The 18,746-nt window shown below is 48.4% G+C and overlaps 1 protein-coding gene across 1 annotated transcript in view; it reads right to left on the reverse strand.

Annotated features, from left to right (window-relative positions):
• Positions 1-8,059: 8,059 nt before the first annotated feature.
• RAD18 (RAD18 E3 ubiquitin protein ligase) overlaps positions 8,060-18,746 on the reverse strand; it is a 34,795-nt gene continuing 24,108 nt past the window's right edge. The window contains exons 12-13 of the mRNA XM_052678728.1: positions 14,083-14,142; positions 8,060-8,591 (exon numbers count right to left, since the gene is read on the reverse strand). Coding sequence (XP_052534688.1) covers positions 8,489-8,591; positions 14,083-14,142 — 163 coding nt within the window. The 3' untranslated portion in view covers positions 8,060-8,488. The remainder of the gene's footprint in view (positions 8,592-14,082; positions 14,143-18,746) is intronic.

Raw genomic sequence — 18,746 nt, forward strand, 5'->3', positions numbered from 1 at the left:
CAGGAATTAACGAGCAAATTGAAAAACCGAGCTGTCATTTGTCATCCACAATCACAGCTAATTAATTGTTACTAATTGCAAACCGGTGTGCAATGTGCTGCCGCCCTGCCAGAGGTTCGCAGAGCACCGTGGGGCTGCGGGGATGGAGATGGCAGCAGACACCCACAGAGCCCCATCCAGTGCCCACTGTGCCCGAGGGAAGCGTGGAACCAGGGAGTCATTCCGGCTGGAAAAGACCTCCGAGATGCCCCAGCTCAGCCCAGCCCAGCCCACCATGCCCTCCTGGGGATGCTCTGCACACGGAGCAGCCCAGTGAGCGTGGGGTGAGCAGGGAGGGCACGGGGTCGCCCCCCCCCCCCCGGGCTGCCAGCAGGAGTGGGTTTGGCCAGCACCAGCACTGCTCCCAGCCACTGTTGGGGACACGAAGCAGCGCACGGAGCATCCCCAGGAGACGGTCACTTTTCTGGGAAATGAGCAAAATATGTTCCCTTGTGCTCTGCATGACGAGGATCGTTAACCCAAGCAGGCGCTGCTTTGGGCTGGAAATTGCAATCACAGTAACACAACCATCAGGCTATAAAAAGAGACATGATTCAACCTAAAAACAAGGTTCTTCCCAACCATAAGTGGATTCAACCCATGATGTGACCAGGATATTTTCAGACCACCCCTGTGGTGGAACAACCAGGGCTGGAACATCAGCCCCGGACGGCAGAGATGTCCCATGGCCATCTGCCCCAGAGCTGGTGAAGAGCCAAGAGACTTTTTGCCATCCTTCTTTGTGGGAAAAGACTTACAAAGTTCTTCCGCTGAAGTTTCATGAAGGCACTTCATGCACACAGAGGTAATGGCACAGTATGCACAGCCAGAAATCCACACAGGGTCTCCAAACCCTCAGCTACCACCTCTGCCTCCATCCTCACTGAAGCCATGTTCTCACCCTAAGGACTTCCTCCTTGCACAGCTTCACCTGCTGCTTTACTTCATCTCCTAATCGCTAACCTTAAACTCCAAGCGAAGCAAAAACAAGAAATTAGATTCAGGCTTTAAAAGCTTAGGTTAGGGGGTTAGCATCAAGTACTGGGAAAGAAAGCCAAGTATTAATTACCGCTGATTGCAGCCTCCTGGAGCACGGCACAGCAGCTGTGGGCTTAGGGCCAGCTGTGCTGCTGCTCCTGACCCAGGGATGCAGGAGGAGCTGCCTGTGGCATTGCAGCACTGCACTGCGCTGCACTGACCCCACTGCAGCACCGCATTACAGCAGTACATTGCAGCACTGCACCACAGCACCACACAGCACTGCAGTGGAGCACAACCACACTGCCAGTCCCCAAAACTGCACAAACTGCAGGCAGGAGGCAAACACAGAGTGAGGCAGACCCAGAGCTGCACTCACTGGTTTGTAGCATGTGGAAAAGTTTTGTCTGCAGTCAACAACTGCAGCACCTGCCGACTGGTCATGGGAGCACCTACACTGACCAGCCGGGGAGGTCTGTAAACAGAAAGAAGGAAGGATTTGTAATAAAGAAGAAGCAGCAGCAGCACCATCATCCAAGAGCCAGTTCAAATCCAAATGTTGAAGAAATACATTTACTGCCCAGGGTCCGAGTATGAAAACGCAGCTGAAATGTGTTGGAGCTGGGGCTGCTGTGCTGGAGCTGAGTCCCACCGCACTGCTCTTGCCCACACCCCACTGCTGCCCACCTGCAGCCCAGGGCCTTCCAGCAGGGCTCCATCGGTCCTTCCATCCCCAGCTATGGGCAGGAGGGGCTGCTGTGAGCCCACCTTGGGTGTTACTGCCCACGTGTTCTGGTGAGCACTGAGGGCTTGTGGTTGGACTCAGAGATCTCAGAGTACATGGGTGAAGATGCTTACAGCTGATATCTATGACACACACAGTATATATTCATTATGCAAAACCTCCAACTTCAGCAAGCGTAACTGTTTCAGATTGTAGGCGGTGACTTCAACAACAAGTGCTGCAACAAATTGATCCCAACAGGCCGTCAGCAAAAGAGTTCGACTTACGTCTGTATTTAATGTGCCACAGCAGCTCTGCCTCAGCTCTACAAACTCAAGTAATTGCTTCATTATCTCAACACGCCGATTACGGTGGTAGCAGGGTGCTGGAGTTTGTCAATGAAACTGCCATTATCTGTGCCCACAGCAGTTTGCTCACAGGAGTGCTGCTGACGGACGGCCGCCCCATCCCCACCAGCTGATGTCCTCCACCGCCCAGCAGCAGCCCGGCTCCTCCTGCTGCCTGCAGGACGTCCTCTGCCACATCACGTCGCCTTCCCTCGTGCAGGAGGTGCAGACGACGCACGGCACAGCAGCGACATTTGAGTTTGCGCTGCAGGGTCACAGATACCACGGCAGCACCTGCAGGCTGCAGGTCTGGGTTGTATGAGGTGCTCCTACATCAATCTGCAGCTCAGAGGAAAGCGGCCCACGGAGTGAAAGCGCACAGCAGAGCAGAGCTCAGCCCTTAACTCAGCGCTTGGCTCTGCACCGCGGGCGCTGGGTGCAGACACAGCAGGCAGGGCTCCATGCTGACCTCCCTGTGTGTGTGGGTGCAGGGGGACCACAGTGCTGGGCTCAGGAACCATGGGCTGCTTTGTTCCAGCGTGACATTTGAAGAAGCCTCTGTCTGGGTCAGGGGCACAGCGCCTCAGAAGGTACAGCACGTATGTGCACAAAGCCCATCCATTCTGCAGCAATTATCACCCAAGTCATTTTTCTTTTTGAGTAATCATCTGTAATGGTCAGGTTAGCTTCATTTTGCCTCATCTCACCACCGAGCACAGGGCAGGGCCCTGGCTGGCAGAAAGCAGAGTAACTCAATTCTCCCCTAATGGAATCACTCGAGTCCACTCCACCTGGAAGCAAAAAAGCAGGTGGTGTTGGTGTTATTTTCACACGGATTTTTATACAGAGCACGCTGCTGCTGCTGCTGCTGCAGAGGCTCAGTGCCGTTGCCTGCAGGCTGTACCCACAGCGGGCTGAGGTGGAGAACAGCCTTACTTACAAACACCACTCACGTTGTTTACAAGCGCTGGCACAGTGTTTGTCTTTTACACTGGGCAGAAGCACTTGAAGGCTTCGCAGCATTAAAATGGCTTCTTACTGTCCAATTCACATCGGCTGTTATTGCCCTCTCTGTCCCTTTAGTGCTTTTTGCCACACACACAACAAACCTGACCTGCATTTCCCCAAACCTGTGATGCTTCACCCCACTGCTGACAACCACGAGGACTCTCTCAGCCCTTCACACACTGCCCAGCGCTGTGTCTGGACCTGATGTAACCCCAACACAGAAAAGCAGAATGAAAATTTGAGGACGGGAGCCTGAGCTCAAACTCACTGGTATGAAAGGGCTATAAACCATCAGCAGCATGTCCTGAAAGTGGCAAGGGAGATCACTTCTCCCACCCAAGGGCTCACAAATCTGCCATTCCCACAGCATGCACACGCCATTTGTCACTGGGCTGTTCAACTGAGCAGACACTGGAGAGGAGAACCTGACTCATGACACTGAAAAACTCCTCTTTGCACTCCTAACTCTGTCCTTCAGTGCCGAGAGTGAAATTTGCCCCCTATAAAACTCTTTGGTGAAAGTCAGAGTCCCCCCTGAGCCACCACTGCACCCTGGCACGCACTGGCTGTGCTGTGGGTGAAGGTTGGTGGGCTGCACCATCACAGCTGCTGGCACCGCTGCGGCCAGCAGAGCCCCGAGCACAGCAGTGAGAAGTGGTGGGGAAGTGCAGCCCTGAGCCAACTGCAGCCAGGGCTGTGAGTGCCACGGCCGAGGCTGCTGCAGCACTGTGCTGATGTCCAAATAAATACCTGTGGAATACCTTCAGCTGCATTCAAGGCCTGCACTCCTATTGCTGGAGAGCAGAGAGGGATAAGAGCTGGTACCGATAGACACTTCCAGCAGTGCATTCACTGCTGGCAGCACTCGCAGACAGAAGTGCTCTCGCTCAGAGCCCACGCTTCGGTGTCATAGTGATGGTTTGGAGGACCTGAGGATGGACTGCAGAGCAGACACCAGCCCAGCACGCAGCACAGAGAGCCACTGAGCAACAAACCACTGCTAGAGCTGTGCAAGCAGTGCAGCTGAACTCCCTGCGGAAAGCACGCGCCGTGAGTCATTTGCTCAGCTGCAACCAGGAGATACAGGTATTCAATAATGTGGAGGGGAAAAAAAAAAGAATGTTAAAAGGCTTTTTGTAAAGATGTACCTCAGCTAGGGCTGCCAGCACTGGGCAGCACCACAGCCCCAGCACTGCAGGGAGAAGCATTGTTTTATGGAGTCCCTTTATGACTGCAGTGCTCTCCATCAAAGCATGAGAAGGGCTCCAGGTGCCGCTCATGCCAGCAATCAATACTCCCAGGAAAACAAAATATTTTCTTTCATTTCTAAAGTATCTAGGCTGTAAAATGAGTTCCAAACTGCCTAGCAGTCCTGCTCTGGGCAGGGACCAGCCTGCTGCAGGAGAGGATGGGGATTGGCATCTGCGTTACCCAAAGCTCAGCTCCCTGCAGGGAGAAGGCCCCACGCAGCCACCTGGTCTGCACCTGAGTGGATCCAGCACAGAAATACTGCAGCACGTGGATCACAGCAGCACCTGCCCTCGGCTGAGCAAAGCAGAGCCCTTTGCTGCTCCACCCAAAGCACAGCATCTGCTGCTGCTGCTGCTCCAGGAACAAGGCAAGAGCAAAAGTAAGGCTTTGGCACAGCAACGCTTTCAACAAAACGTTAAGTACAGAAATAAAACTGCAGCACAGTGAGTGGTGGCAGCAGCTCATTGCAGGGCAGTTTCACCTATCAGATCTATCAGAAACTGTGCAGGTACTTTCCTCAGAGCTGCGGGCTTTGCTTCCGAATTGATGCACAGGAACAGCACGACCTGCTGCCATCCACAGAGGCACACCCCAAACGTCCCACAGCACAGCCTCTTCCCATCAGCAGCCATCGCCATGCAGAGCTCAGCTCTGAGGCCTGGCAGCACGAAGCCAACCACACAGCAGCAGAGCCCTCTGCGTGGGGAGCTTCAGAGCGCTGCCTGCCCACGGCACAGCGCTGCGCTTTCCATCACAAGCTGGCACCTTCCAGCACCCTGCTGCAGGATAATGTAAATGTTTCTGCTCCCAAGCTCTGCAGAGCTCAGCACTGACACCCGCGCAGCCTCAGCCCACCACAGTGCTGCACGAGGCAGTGCCCCATGGGGACCCACTGCAGTGCCAGCAGAGTGCAGCCAGACGTGTGCACAGCTGCAGCACAGATCTGCCTTAGCAAAGATCCGCAGCAGTGATTTATTATGATTTATTACCCTGGGCAAAGAGGAACTTTACACAGATGCTCATCTGTGGCCAGCACACACAGACACGGTAGCAGAGATCACAGGGTAAACGAGGAAAGCAATTGCCAATTAGGAACTCATTTGAGCTCACATTCCAACCATGCATAAGTAGCATTGCTCACAGAGCAGTGATGGTTTATGGTCAGAGCGCATCAGGTGCTCTGTGCAGGCAGAGACCTTTGTAGTACCAACAGCAGCTATGGCTGAACTACCACTTTCTCCAAAAATGAAATTTTCCTTCTGAAAACCTTCCTGGTGATGCTCTGCCTTGCAGTTTTGCTTTCTCCATGAATTTACCTTCATGCAATTTTGTGCAAAGCTCTTTTAGCAGCTTTACCAGTGGTACCCTGTTACTCATTAGGACCTTGAACTTCTGAAATGAGCAATGGTCAAACTGTGCCCAATGAAGGATGCAGAGAATGCCCAGCAGGACTCAGCACTGCATCCAAGGGAAGAGGTTTGGGGCTCCAGAAGGGAGCAGGGGGCAGCACAGAGTGGGGCTGGAGAGGGCAGCACTCCTACAGAGAGCTTCAGGCAAAGGAGCCTTGCTTTTCTTGAGGGGCACCTTCTGAGCTGCCGTGGAAGGAGGCAGGAATCCATTTCCTACTGAGCAGCACAAAAAATCCCAGTGAAAATCCCAGTGCCGGTGCTCCCAAAGCAGCCTCTCCCCAACAGCCCAAAGCAGGCTGTCATCTCCTGGGCTGCTTCCTGAGCAGCAAGGGGAGAGCGAGGTGTGTGATGGGTGGGACATACCTGATAGGCAGCAGCTGAACCTCTCCTCCCGCCCAGGGCAGCAGCCAGGTGGGACAGCAGCTGACACTGATGATGCAAGCAACCCTTGCTTTAAAGGACACAATCAATATAAAAAAATAAACAGCTGAGAACTGAATTTGCAAAGGATGAATGGGATGCACTTAAGAAATAAAAATCCGGGTTTTATTTCAACTTAAAATGGCTCTTTGGGGAAAGCCTGCTGCAGACGTAAGGCACCAGGCCATGGTTTGGTTCACTGCAAGCATCAACACAGCAGTTTATATCCGGAACATTTCCAAAGATGTAAGAACTGTTATGAAGCCTTGTGCCTCCCCACGGGCATGTAGGAAGGAGTCCTCAGATACTCAGCTGAGGAGGATCACACTCAGCTTTCCTGCTTGGAGGTACTGTGTTTGAACAAAGGACTGCGGAAGGAAGACAAATTCCCAAAGCTTCAGCTTGTGCCACACTCAGGACATTCACCTTTTGAAGACGTGGTTCTTCACCACATTGCTCTCACACAAGGGGACACACACTGCAGGGCTGGCAGTGACCACGCAGAGCAGCACCCACCCACGGGAGCTGGGCTCACACACAGCTCTGCAGGTTTTAATGCGACCAAGTAACATTTGTTACTAATGAATTCCCTTTGGTCAGCAGGTTGGTTGCAAACAGCTGGCCCTGCCGTACTGCCCAGCATCCCATGCCAGCCCCCTGCTCCCCAGCAGAACAGAAAGGCAAGCACAGTGCCTGGCACCTCGCCCTGCCTCACTCCCCTTCTCTATTGATTTTTTTGAGTACTCTCCAGCCCCAACTCACTTAATGAATTAAGACTATTTATCCCCTCTGGAAATGGAAGTATATTTTCTGCTCAAGTCAGGATTTATTGCCATCAACTACAAATGTAACTCCGCAAGCAGCATCTGGCTTCAAAGCCAACAAAAAGCCTCAGCTATCAATACAGTCACACAGGCATTAATGAGCAAAGCTCCCCCCGGGGCTGCTTCCCTGCTGACTCAGCGGAGTTGCAGCCCTTGTGCAGCACACAGCACTCAGATGCACTGCCACAGCTGGGCTCAGCAGATGGCCAGCACTGCAGCCCAACTGCTCAGGTTGCCATTGCACTTAAAACCAAGAGAGCGATGCTATAACTTCAAGCACCCACCTTGCACCAGTGCTAGCTGGGGAAAGGTTTTGACTCATCCTGAGCTATGATGCACTTACACTGCATCAGAACCAGAGTTCCACACCAGCACAGCTCTGCAGAACATAGGCCAGAAGGCACAGCCCTTTAGCTCCTGCCAGAGGAGTGTTCACAGCTCTCCTCAGTGCCACAGCTCACAGCGTGTGTCCCAGTGTTACTCACAAGAGTTTTTTGAGGATATTTTGTGCATGACAGTGAATATCACCAAGAAAATGAATTACTGTTAACTCAAATACAATCAAACCATAATGATAAAGATCTGGGATGCACAGCAGAGGATGGAAGCTGACCTGCTGCAGTGAGTCTGACACTGACCATTACATACATTCCTACTCTTCTCTGGCAAAGTGCACACAGTATTTTTCTGTTCATCATGGATTACTATGATTTAAAGGTGGCCCTAAAAGCATAAGTCAATATTTGCTCTCTTTCAGAAGGCATGGTCTTACTGACAGCCAACCAAACAAAAAAAATCTGCTCCCTATTTTTCCCTCTGCATCTCCTCCACCCCACAGAGGCATTACCCCTCACTTGCCACAGGCACAGTTCTTCCAGTCACCTCTCGCTTCCACACTACATGGAGCACTTCCAGAAGCACAGTGCTGCTCCCACCTGCTTATTTATTTTAAAGGGCAGAAGGCTCAAACCTTCCAATTTATTTCAGCTATAATACAAAGCTGAAATAGCAACACCTGCTAATGAACATGCTTCCAAGGATGTATTCAAAACCAGCGCATTTCTGCAGTTTGAGTTTACAGTTTATTTCACTAGCAGAAAACCAAATTACACCAAATCAAACAAATCTATTGCCCTTCTAGTGTGGTGCTCAAAGGGGGGAAGGGTTTCCATGCAACCACAGCCTGCAAAGCCCACACTGCAGGCACTGCACATGTGAGCAGGGCAGGGCTGCAGCGCCACACAGAACCACTGCTTGGCTGCAGGAGGGCTCACCCAGCACCCCAGCAGCATTACAGTTATGGGGCACAGTGCTGCAAACACAAGTGCCTGTGCACTCACTTGGTTATTTTAAGGCAGCCTGATTGGCAGTTATGCAAGAATTCAACACCTTATTAAGTACGCTGATACACTGCAAGCAGGAGAAGTCTAAGAAGCACTTCTCAGCCTTAAGCCTTCTGCACTACCTAAGCCCAGTGGCCCCACAGCATCAGCTCTTCTTCCTCTTGCTCCTGGGAAGCAGTCGATCCCCTCCTGGCAGCTGGGACTGGCACGCCTTCCTCTTGCTAGTTCTCAGGTCCAGAAGACAGTTGCTGGAAAAAAAAGCGGAAAAAAGAGTTTCCAAGGTGCTCTGAACAGGCAGATGCTGAAGGCTGTACAAAGGCACAGCAGGCACTGGGTGCACAGTACCCACAGCACACAATCCCTCTGGGGCATGAACAGAAACACGCTCCATCCCCGTGCCTGAGGGTAGCAGTACCCACAAACCCCATGGGCACAGACACGTCCAGCACTGCCCAGCTCTGTCCTGGAACTGAGATGAAGGAAAAACAGCCTTCCCAGTACTTCACCCACAGCCTCCAGTGCTGGCACACTCACGTGACATCAGCAAAGGTGTGCATGGAACAGTCGTGCACAGCACAGCCACCAAGAGGAGGGACAGCAGCTGTGGGGTGGCTGTCCCACCAGGACAACACGTGGGGCTCCCACCTTCCAGCTGCAACCCTTCACCTGAGGCTCTTCCCATTACGGACAAAGAATGTCACTGGAAGCTCAAAGAAGTGATTTCATTTCAGTTACAGTTAATTTTAAAGGGGGAAAAAAAAAAAAGTTAAGCTAGCCTTATTTAAATTATACAGCTAATTTCCATCAACCTGCTTTGAGCTTGGAACACACATAGAGTCAACGTGAAAGATACTGCTCTGCCCATCAACAGCCATTACTAATTAAACATTCTTCATAAACACATTTTTTCAAAAGCCGTTTGCTAGGATGAATCTACCCTACGGGGACTATTCACTCAGCTTAAACAGGAAATTCACAACTGGAAATAAGATGAAATCTGGATAAGAGTCTGGATGAGGTGCTATGAGACACAGCTCAGTAGCTCAGTGGGTAGCGATGGTGACAGGAGCATGGTTTCAACCAGGTGCTCTCGTAGGTCCTTTCCAACCTCGTGATTCTAAGGAACTCGAACGCTGCAGTCGTTTCCCTGTTGGCAGCAGCAAGGAGCACACGCACGGATCAGGAACAACGTGCACCCAGAGCCTCCAGCAGCTCCCCATGCTTCCTCCTGCCCAGCGCAACGCAGCCGCACTGCAGAGCACAGCAGAGCCGATGGCACGATTCCCTGCTGCTCTGCTCGCGAGCAGCTCCGACAAGCAGCACGGCCGCACTGGCAGCCAAGCAATTGGATTTTCTACTATGATTGCTCATTTGATTTGCTACTCAATTATCCTTCGAGCCTCTTGGTATTGCTTTCCATTTTCTTCACTGACTTTGTGCGCTTCAGATTATGGGCTCCACAGTGAGCCCGAGCTTCATTTACCTACTACATCTGGACAACACTATCACAAAGCATGTCCTAACATCCCCAAAGGCTATGATGAACCCTCTGCAGAACCTCCCATGTCTTCAACACCAAACACCCAATAACAAAATAATTACCTCTAAGCCTGAAGCTCTTGAAAACAACGGGTTTTGCTTTTTACTCACACATAGTGCCTACACACGGAAGGATGTCACCACTCTCAGATAACCCAGCAGACATCACTTCTGCGTCATCCTTGTCCAGATTTTGTTTTATAAGGAAGCTTCATGTTTTCTACCTTTGTTTCACTGAACTGAAGATAGGTTACAAACACTAAAGTTAGCATTGAATTAAGAGAGCGATTAACTATTTTCTAAGTAAATTCAAATAAAAACCCACCAAGAAAACTCAGAAAAATAACAATAGAGGTTGACAAAGTGACTTACAGCAACCTAGAGCTAGCACTACTCCAGAGATGGCATTGGTCACAGAAACCACCCCAGACCAGCTGATTGCAGCCAGCCTGCACACACAGTGCCCTCTGTCTCAGCTGGCGCTGCTCGCAGGAGCCACCATTATGCAGGTTTAGGAGAACAGAATGGTGGAGCCCTGGGAACACTGAGCAACACAAAGCAGTGCCACACAACGGCTCTGCGACTTGCTGCAGTACCCAGTGCTACACTCCTACAGTCTGCCTTCCCAAACCCTGCAGAAATAAATAAGCTTAGAACTAATGCTTTCTAAGCAACAGCTTCACTTGTCAGCAGATGGGATGCAGGGTCAGCACAGGGCTGGGTGAAACCTGGGGACTCTAAAACCTGTTTCCAACTCAACTGCCCACGTACACCTTTGCATACAGAACAAGTAGCATTGCTGAGAAAGCACTGCAGTGCAATCACTGCACGGAAACAGCACTGAAACTGGAAAGAAAGACAATGCCATCCAAAGATACCCTGGTAAACAAGCAATCATTGCTTAGAGGTTTTGTCTAATAAGGCAACTTCTGCACACAGGGTCTCTGTCAGTACGTTATTAAATGCTTCTCAAGCCACGACTCTGCAAAGCCATTGACATTTGTATAACCCTGGATGCCAGCAAAACCCTGAAGGGAACAGATGAGTTCAGGTACATAACTGCATCCCACAGCAGGACACATGCAATTCAAATGTCCATGGCCCTGCTGCTAATGCATACCTGCACAAAGATGCTTGCTTCATCAGAAACTGAGTCTGAAGGATTAAAGCCTCACATTGCACTCCTACAGGAAATACATCCACCAGCTTACTCCCTAAAATCTCACTGCCAGCTCTCCAGCAGAACTTAGCTAAGGTGTGAATGGTGAAGTCACCACAGAAGCCTTTCATCAAACTCACACCAATTTCTAGGCCTTCAGATCCGATGCTTCCCACAGAGCTGAGCAACCCCTGCAGCTCAGCACTCGCACACTACTTGCCACACGCATCACGGAACCATAAGGCTTTCATTAAATGGTCACCAAGAGGTTACTGAGAGCCTGAAACGCTGCCTCAATTTCATCAGATAGAGTAATATGAATTTATGTAGTCCCAATAGCATTATACCACAGCAAATGGATTTGTTACTTAACAGAGGATATGAAAAGCAAGGAAAAAAATTTTGAGAGCTCAGAGAATGCTTAAATTGTGCTTAAGTTAGTTTCAGGAATGGAATGATGTTTTGCTAAAAATATGCAGCAAATTGCCACTAAAATATCCCAAATCTGCTCCATCCGTGCACTGTCACAAACAAATGGCAAGTATGCCACAGAAAAATACTCGGGTTTATTTTTTGAGTGTTACTGTCTAATCTCTTTGTGTCAAAATAAGACAATTAGCAGAGATGAAAGATGACTCCAGGGAATTTAAGTAATGCCTCAATTTTCATTAAGCGCTTCATAAAATAGACAATCCACCCTAAACGCAGAATATGAATATTTATTGCTTCTTTATTAGATCTATCATGGAAATTAAGGCTCAGCAGATCACTATCTCCAAAAGGCACAGCATGCTGCAGTTCAGCTTTTCCAACACCTTGAGATGTGCTGCAGGCAGAGCTGCTCTGCTCAACCTCAGCCTGACGCTAAGCACTGGGAAGGCTGCTTTGGGAACTGCAGGCACGGACGCTGAGGTCCAAATACACCACATCACTGCTGCCACCTCCTCACCTGCTTAGGGAGAGCAAAGCATCCGCACAAGTTTGAAAGTTTGAAGCTTTTCTTTTTTCAATAGCATTAAATTCTCTTTTAGAGACTTGCACTGTGAAACCATAAGAAACCTGCAGCTCACCACAGCAGCCCATGGTGCAGCTGGCAGCACACACAGCTGCTCCCTGCCCCACTGCACAGTGCTCTGCTTCCCTGCCCCCAGGAGCACATTCCCCAGCCACAGTCAACCAGAACCAGTGACCATCTGACTGCTGAGCAGCCCCTGCAGACTGCTTCCCCCGGAGCTTCAGCTTGAGCTTAACCCTTCCAGAGACACAAGAGACCCTAAATCTTGTGAATCCCATCTGTGAGAAACATGAAACAGACGACATAGTTTTAAAAGTACTGAAAAATCACATTTGGCAAAAGCAAGTAATGCTCGTGAAGAACTATTTCCTCCATTTCAGTTAACACAGAAATCCTGCAGAAGAGCAATCATATGGACTTATATTGTTAGCGTAGACAAATGTATTCTCCCTCATCACATCCATCTCTGAACAGAGACTCTTCTGCAGTCTTGTCCTGAGAGAAGCCCACTGAATTTCATAGCTAGACCTGTCCTCAGCATAGTGCCCATCTCTAAAGTGAGATCCTCTAGGGCTGCACACAGCAATGTTTTCAGCCCTCATGCCCAAATACCAAATAATGTCATGTGGAATTACGGATATAAAAGGATGCAGAAGTCTGGACACAGCACTATTTAGAAGTGTTCCCTTCACCAAGAAATTGACATTTTTGAACCTAGGCCAAATACAGGCCATCCTAAATTATTTCCAAAGCATAATGTTAGTTATCTTATGTACTGAAATATGTCAAAAGCTGAAATTTCCATATCACTTGCTTTGCAAATACCCAATCATCAGCCATAACAAAAACAGAGAGATGCTCAGCCCCAAAACCAAAAATCTGTGCTGGTTATGAAATGTTTTTGTGCTGGCCTGTGCCTTCACAGGTACTGAGCTTACCAAAGCAAAGCTCTCCCCTGCTGCAAACAGCAGGACACAATTCTGCAATGAAGAGCAATATAGCTGTAATGAAATGCACAGACCTGACTTAATTAATATTCTTGTGCACTTGCCAACCTGGCCAAAACTTGGTACCACGCAAATAAAACAACCAAAAGACTGAGATTTTCTGAGTGAAGGAAACCATCAAAGTAACAAATTATTTTTGCTCTGGATATATTATAACTAACATTAACATCCAATACTGCTAAAGAGAAACGCCCCATTAGGGAATCCAGCTTCCACACTTGACATTCCTATTTCTTCTTGCACTAATGAACTCAGTTTGCTAACGCATGCAAGAAGTCACAGATGCAATCAGTCTTCATTCCTGTTTCTTTGTACGATACCTACACAGCTTTTCAGTTCATCTAACACTGCACTGCTGTAAATCTCACTATACCTGCACAGCCCCAGCATCCCCAGATAGTCCAACATTTGCTCTCCACCTTCATGCATTTCACTGCTTTTCTTCAGGAATCACTGGATGATTTTGCAGCATTCCTTTACAGAACACCTTGCACAGCCAGACACAAACTTTAAATCTTACCAATAACAGAAGGGGATTTTTGTTCTTTGAAAAGATGACATTAGGATTCTAGAAACAAGAATGTGCTTTTCTGTCTCCTAACAGAAGTCAACCAAAGCAAATGCTGCAATTCCAGGACGTTCAATTAGACACAGAGATACAGGTGAGGACTGGCAACAACCTAACACTAATTTTCTATTGTATTTAGTCTCTTGTTTTCCCATAAAACTCTGTGTTTGTTTTATTGGTTTTTTGTTTAAGTATACATCCATACTCAATGTACACTTTGGAACAATGATTTTCAGCCACTCATCTGGGGATTCTAGGAGCACCCATGCATTATTTTCCAGCAAACCAACAACACTGTAGAAGTTTTGCCCCCAATAACTGTGGAGGTTCTCACCAAACCTGATGCTTTAATGGCATTTGCCTCTCTTGCAGAAAACATGTAGGATTCAGCAAACCAGAAGAGCCTACAAATCAGCCTCAAGTACTTTTCCCCCCGTCTGTTTCTACCTACCTGTCAGAGGGCACCGAACAAATCTCAGCTTCCAGATCTCTCAAGATGTCTGAACTGGAGCTGAAGGGAAAAGCAAAACACACGTCCATTATTTTAACAATGCTCACGCCAAAGGTCTCCAAACAAAGTGATTAATTCTGGCAGCAGAGCTTGTAAACGAGACAGACCTTACACACAGCACCAGCAATGGGGAATCATTTCCACCAAAGCCCAGAAGGTTCCTTTTTTTGAGAAAATGAATAAATGGTGGGCAGGATTCCTTCTCCCTTTCCCAGCCAGTCTCCCCCCACCTCCCATTCCTCACCAGGGCCAAAGGAGCAGCACAGTGACTGCGGCACCACGGATAGGAGAAAAACACCACTGGCACAGAGGAGTTCAAAAAAGGGAAAACACACACAAAGCACTGCTGCCACATGCAGAACATTATTCCGAAACAAACTGGACTTTGAAGCTGTGTGTGCAGTTTTAGAAACTCATCTGTGGTTCCCGAGGAATTTTTATGAACTGCTGAATAAATTTATCTAATTACAAGCATTACTCAACAGAGCAGCTTTAATTTGGAGATAAAGGCAACTAAAATTAAAAGCAGTGACTACATGTATAGGGAACAACGTTTCATCCCTGCACCAGTTACCAATCCCACCACGCACAGCACCTGGAGGAGTGAGAGCAGCCCAAACCCCAGCACCACACGTGGGTGCTTGGAGGGAACATCAGGGAACCCCACATGCCCAGGCATTTCTTACTGCACTATTAAAGATGACATGAAATACTCAAAGCAAAAACACAGGAAAGCACACTGTAACAAGGATGGTGACAGGGAAAGTTGGGAAGTCTAGCAGGTTTATTTTTTACTCCCAAAATTTGCACTCTGTCAAGAATTCATCTTCAGCACACAGGCTGGATTCCCAGGGAATGAGTTATCATACTTCTGAATCCTGCCCTGATGCTCCAGTTACATTAAAAGAAGCAGGGAGATTTTAGCGTTTGGCTCCCTAAAATAGAAAAAGAACAGGTTTGACGACTGAACACCATGTACTTTATTGCCCTGAAAAATATATTCTTATTATCATTAATCAACTGTTTGTCACAAGCAAAACAGTATAAGTGAAAAGATTTGGCTAGCACTCAGCACAGTAATGAAAGTTCATAATTTGCATGCATATTTCAAAGTTTATGCCTACCACACTATTTTGAAACCAGGCACAAAATGTACTGGAGTTACCACCTCAGAGCGTGCCTGTGGAGGAGAACGGGATATCAGCACGAGAGTGGTCCGAGCCCCCCACGACCCAGGTCAACCCCTGCACTTCCACTGTGCTGAGTGATGAAGGACATCACACCTGAGCCCACAGACAGCCTGCAGGGCTGGGATTCCCAGCTGCGGCCAAACTGCCCTTTTCTCCAGCACTTCTTCCAACACGTCCATCATTCCAAGGCAGTTGCCCACTAGATTGCTCCCCATGTCTAGTTTGTGCTAAACATCAGCTTCTTAAACAAAGATCGAGCCATCTCCTGACACTGAGCTGCAGCAACTCCATGCTTTGTACTATTTTCCACATGTGGGGGGGAAAAACAACTCTAAATGGATAGCTGCAAAACAATTATCAAAAAACATTTTTCAGCTCTTTATTGAAACGCTGAATATGAAGCCAAAAGGAATGCTGACCAACTGAGTTCAAAATTTTAAATAATTTTGCTTTTCCTCACAGAAAGCTTCCAATATCTCCTTATTGTTGAACAACCTGCACTTAAACTGAAGAAAATGAATTGAGAAGAAACAGCTACCTCATTCTGCATGCTGGTTTTACAGATTTTAACTTACTGAGGCCAAACAGAACTCAGCATACAGTTTTGCTCATTCCTTCTGCCTTCCCAGCCGGCAGGCACAGCAAGGCCAGGCAAGGCACAACACATCTTCAGGCTTCACTTGGACTCCAAATCCAAGACAATTTCCTGCAAGAGCTCTACTGTCCTTCCCCTTAATAAAGATTATTCTTCCTATCTTGCATTGAGAACTCCAGATGAGTAAATCCACAGCAAAACCAGCAATGCCCTGAGATGTAAATGCTTGTGGTGCAGAGAGCTGAGGAGCGCAGTGAGGGCACAAAGGGTTTGGCTGCAGCACCCACTGCAGGCTGAGGGTCAGCTGCCTTGGGGCACTTTCAGGCCATAACCAGCGAACTGCTCCTTCCTTGATCATCAGCTGGATTTTACACCTGCTCTCCCTTTGTTAGTGAGGCTTTGGTTTGGTTTTGCCTTTTAAAGATAAACACATCACCTTAAAATAGAGAGAAGAAAGCCGACAAGTGCGAATAACATGTCTCATTCTAAAAATGAAAGGAGCAAACGTCTCTGTTTGCTTTATGGCAGATTAAGTTCCCTCTTGGCTGCTCAGCAAGCAGAGCCCTTTCATCAGCCTGTCCTGCCCTGCACTCCAGCACGTGCATGGAGCAGTTCTCGCTGTTGGTGCCAACTGCAGGCTCTCTCATGTCACCAGCTCTGTTTGAAGGTGAATGCCCAGCCACAGGGACCGAGGAGAAGTATTTTTCTGTACCTTTCTGCCCTGCTTCCTGCTCCCATTCCAAACTCCAGCCTGCCTGCGACGGACAGCCATAGTGTGCAGGGTGTCAGGCAGCCAAGGCAATGCAGAGTGCTGGTGCCTTCACGTCTGTTTTCAGGACTCAAAGGTGCCCAATCCACAGCTGTGTCTGATGTCCTGACAGCTATCCTATGCAGGCACCATACCCTGCACAAACCAGAGGCCAGCAGCTGTTCCTTTGTCAATGGCCTCCCCAGGACTCCACCTACAGCCCTTGCAGCTCTGTGCCCATACATCACAGTTCGCAATTGTTGGAACAAAGGTATGAATTAGCAGAGAAGCAGCAGCATCCTTATGCAACGGACTCACATTTGAAGCCAAAAAAATCAAAGATAGAATGCTCCCATCTAACACTTGACGCTCACCTTCTCTGGCCCACAGCAGCACAAGATTAACTCAAAACTGAACAACAGAACTGAAAAAAGACAGCTATTCCCCCACTGAAAACAGCTCTCGCACGCTGCCTCGAGCCAGAGACAGTCAGCCCCAGGACCAGGACAGCACTCTGGTTATCCCAGCCTGCAGTGCCAGGAAGGCCCTCTCAGCTCTGCAGCCGCCCTGTGCTGCCAGCTCCAGCAAAGCCACGTCTGTGAGAGGTCTGCAGGGGATGCTGCTCCGGCCTGCACACGACGCCTTCTCCAGCTGATGACCTAAACCTCAACTACTGCAAAGCAGCTAAAGCCAAAGCAAGCGACTGGCTACATGCAGACCTTCATCCTGATCAATAGCTGCCAAGCGCAGCGCCAAGGAGCCCCACTGAGTGCCAACGAGAGCCCTGACTTAGGCAAGGAGCTCAGCTGGCAGAGCTGCAGCAGCTCTGTGTATCCCAGAGGCAGAGATTTACACAGGCTGCAGGTACAGCACTTTCAGTCAGTGTTTCAGAATTAAATCACCCTGTTTCGCTGTACAATATAACATCGTTAGACGAGGCCAAAGATGTATTGCCTGTGCTGAGAGTCCTCCACTCTGCTCCTAAGAACTGATGCTCTCTTCTAACAGCAGTTTTAAAGCGAAATAATTTGTTTAAATGACTGAATGTTATCTCAGTTTTATAGAGTACTTTTAATAAAATATTTCCTCTGTGTGGTTCGTTAACTGTCTTATCACTGTCCCACCTAGTTTCTTTTATAATTTTTCTATTGTTTGAACTCTTGCATAAAGCTTGGCTTCCGTCCCAGAAAGTAAAAGAACGCAGTGAGACTATTTATATAGAGAACTGAAGTTCCATGAAAGCTTTATGAATGACTTCACAGCTTTGAAAAATATCCTTTAAGAGTCAGGGCTTTGTTCTGCTGTTTATCTATTAGGAGCGTTTTGCTTCATTGGTGGGATCATCCATTTCTGGAAAGACCAAACACGCTCGGGTCGATGCTACCACCTCCACGTCTGGCTGATACCTTTCCTCCAGTAGAGTTCTCCTGTCCTCACATACAGCAGTGACTGCTGAATAACATCTGCACTGTCAGGATCGCTACAGACGTACAGATATGTTGTATGGTCTGACTGCTCCCTTAGTTGTACAAAGCAGAACTTTAACTACTGGTATTGGATTGAAAAGGCGTAGAAGTTCTAATGTCCACTGCAGTGTCATTAATAGAACAACGACGTCAGCTCTGTGCCTCTGTGACTGTTCAGCTGTGTTCCATACACTGCCCAACATCCAAATTGTCTTTTAATGCATCACAGCATCGGGCCTCCATAGAAAAGTGCTCTCTCTGTGCTTAAAAGTACAGCACGCAGATTTGGACTCCCAAATATATTTCAAGTTTTGACATTTCAATGTGAAATAAGTTCCCCCTTGTCAGAGGATATCCTCTTATTATCAGAAAGAAAATGCGAGTCTCAGAAAATCGTATCTTGATGAAAAAGCACAATGCTACAGACCACCCCCACTCTAAATCATTCTTCTTTTGTTCTCACTGCACTTCACAGAACATTAACTCCATGGCAGCCAGAGACTGACACAACACATCTTTCTTTCATGCAGTTTATATGACTGTTTTTCCACAACCTCTGAAAATCACGACCTAATGCTACTAATTAAAATGGACCCGGATGATGT

The sequence above is a fragment of the Tympanuchus pallidicinctus genome, unplaced genomic scaffold (assembly GCF_026119805.1).
Source record: "Tympanuchus pallidicinctus isolate F22 unplaced genomic scaffold, pur_lepc_1.0 scaffold17, whole genome shotgun sequence".
In the NCBI taxonomy this organism is placed as follows: domain Eukaryota; kingdom Metazoa; phylum Chordata; class Aves; order Galliformes; family Phasianidae; genus Tympanuchus; species Tympanuchus pallidicinctus.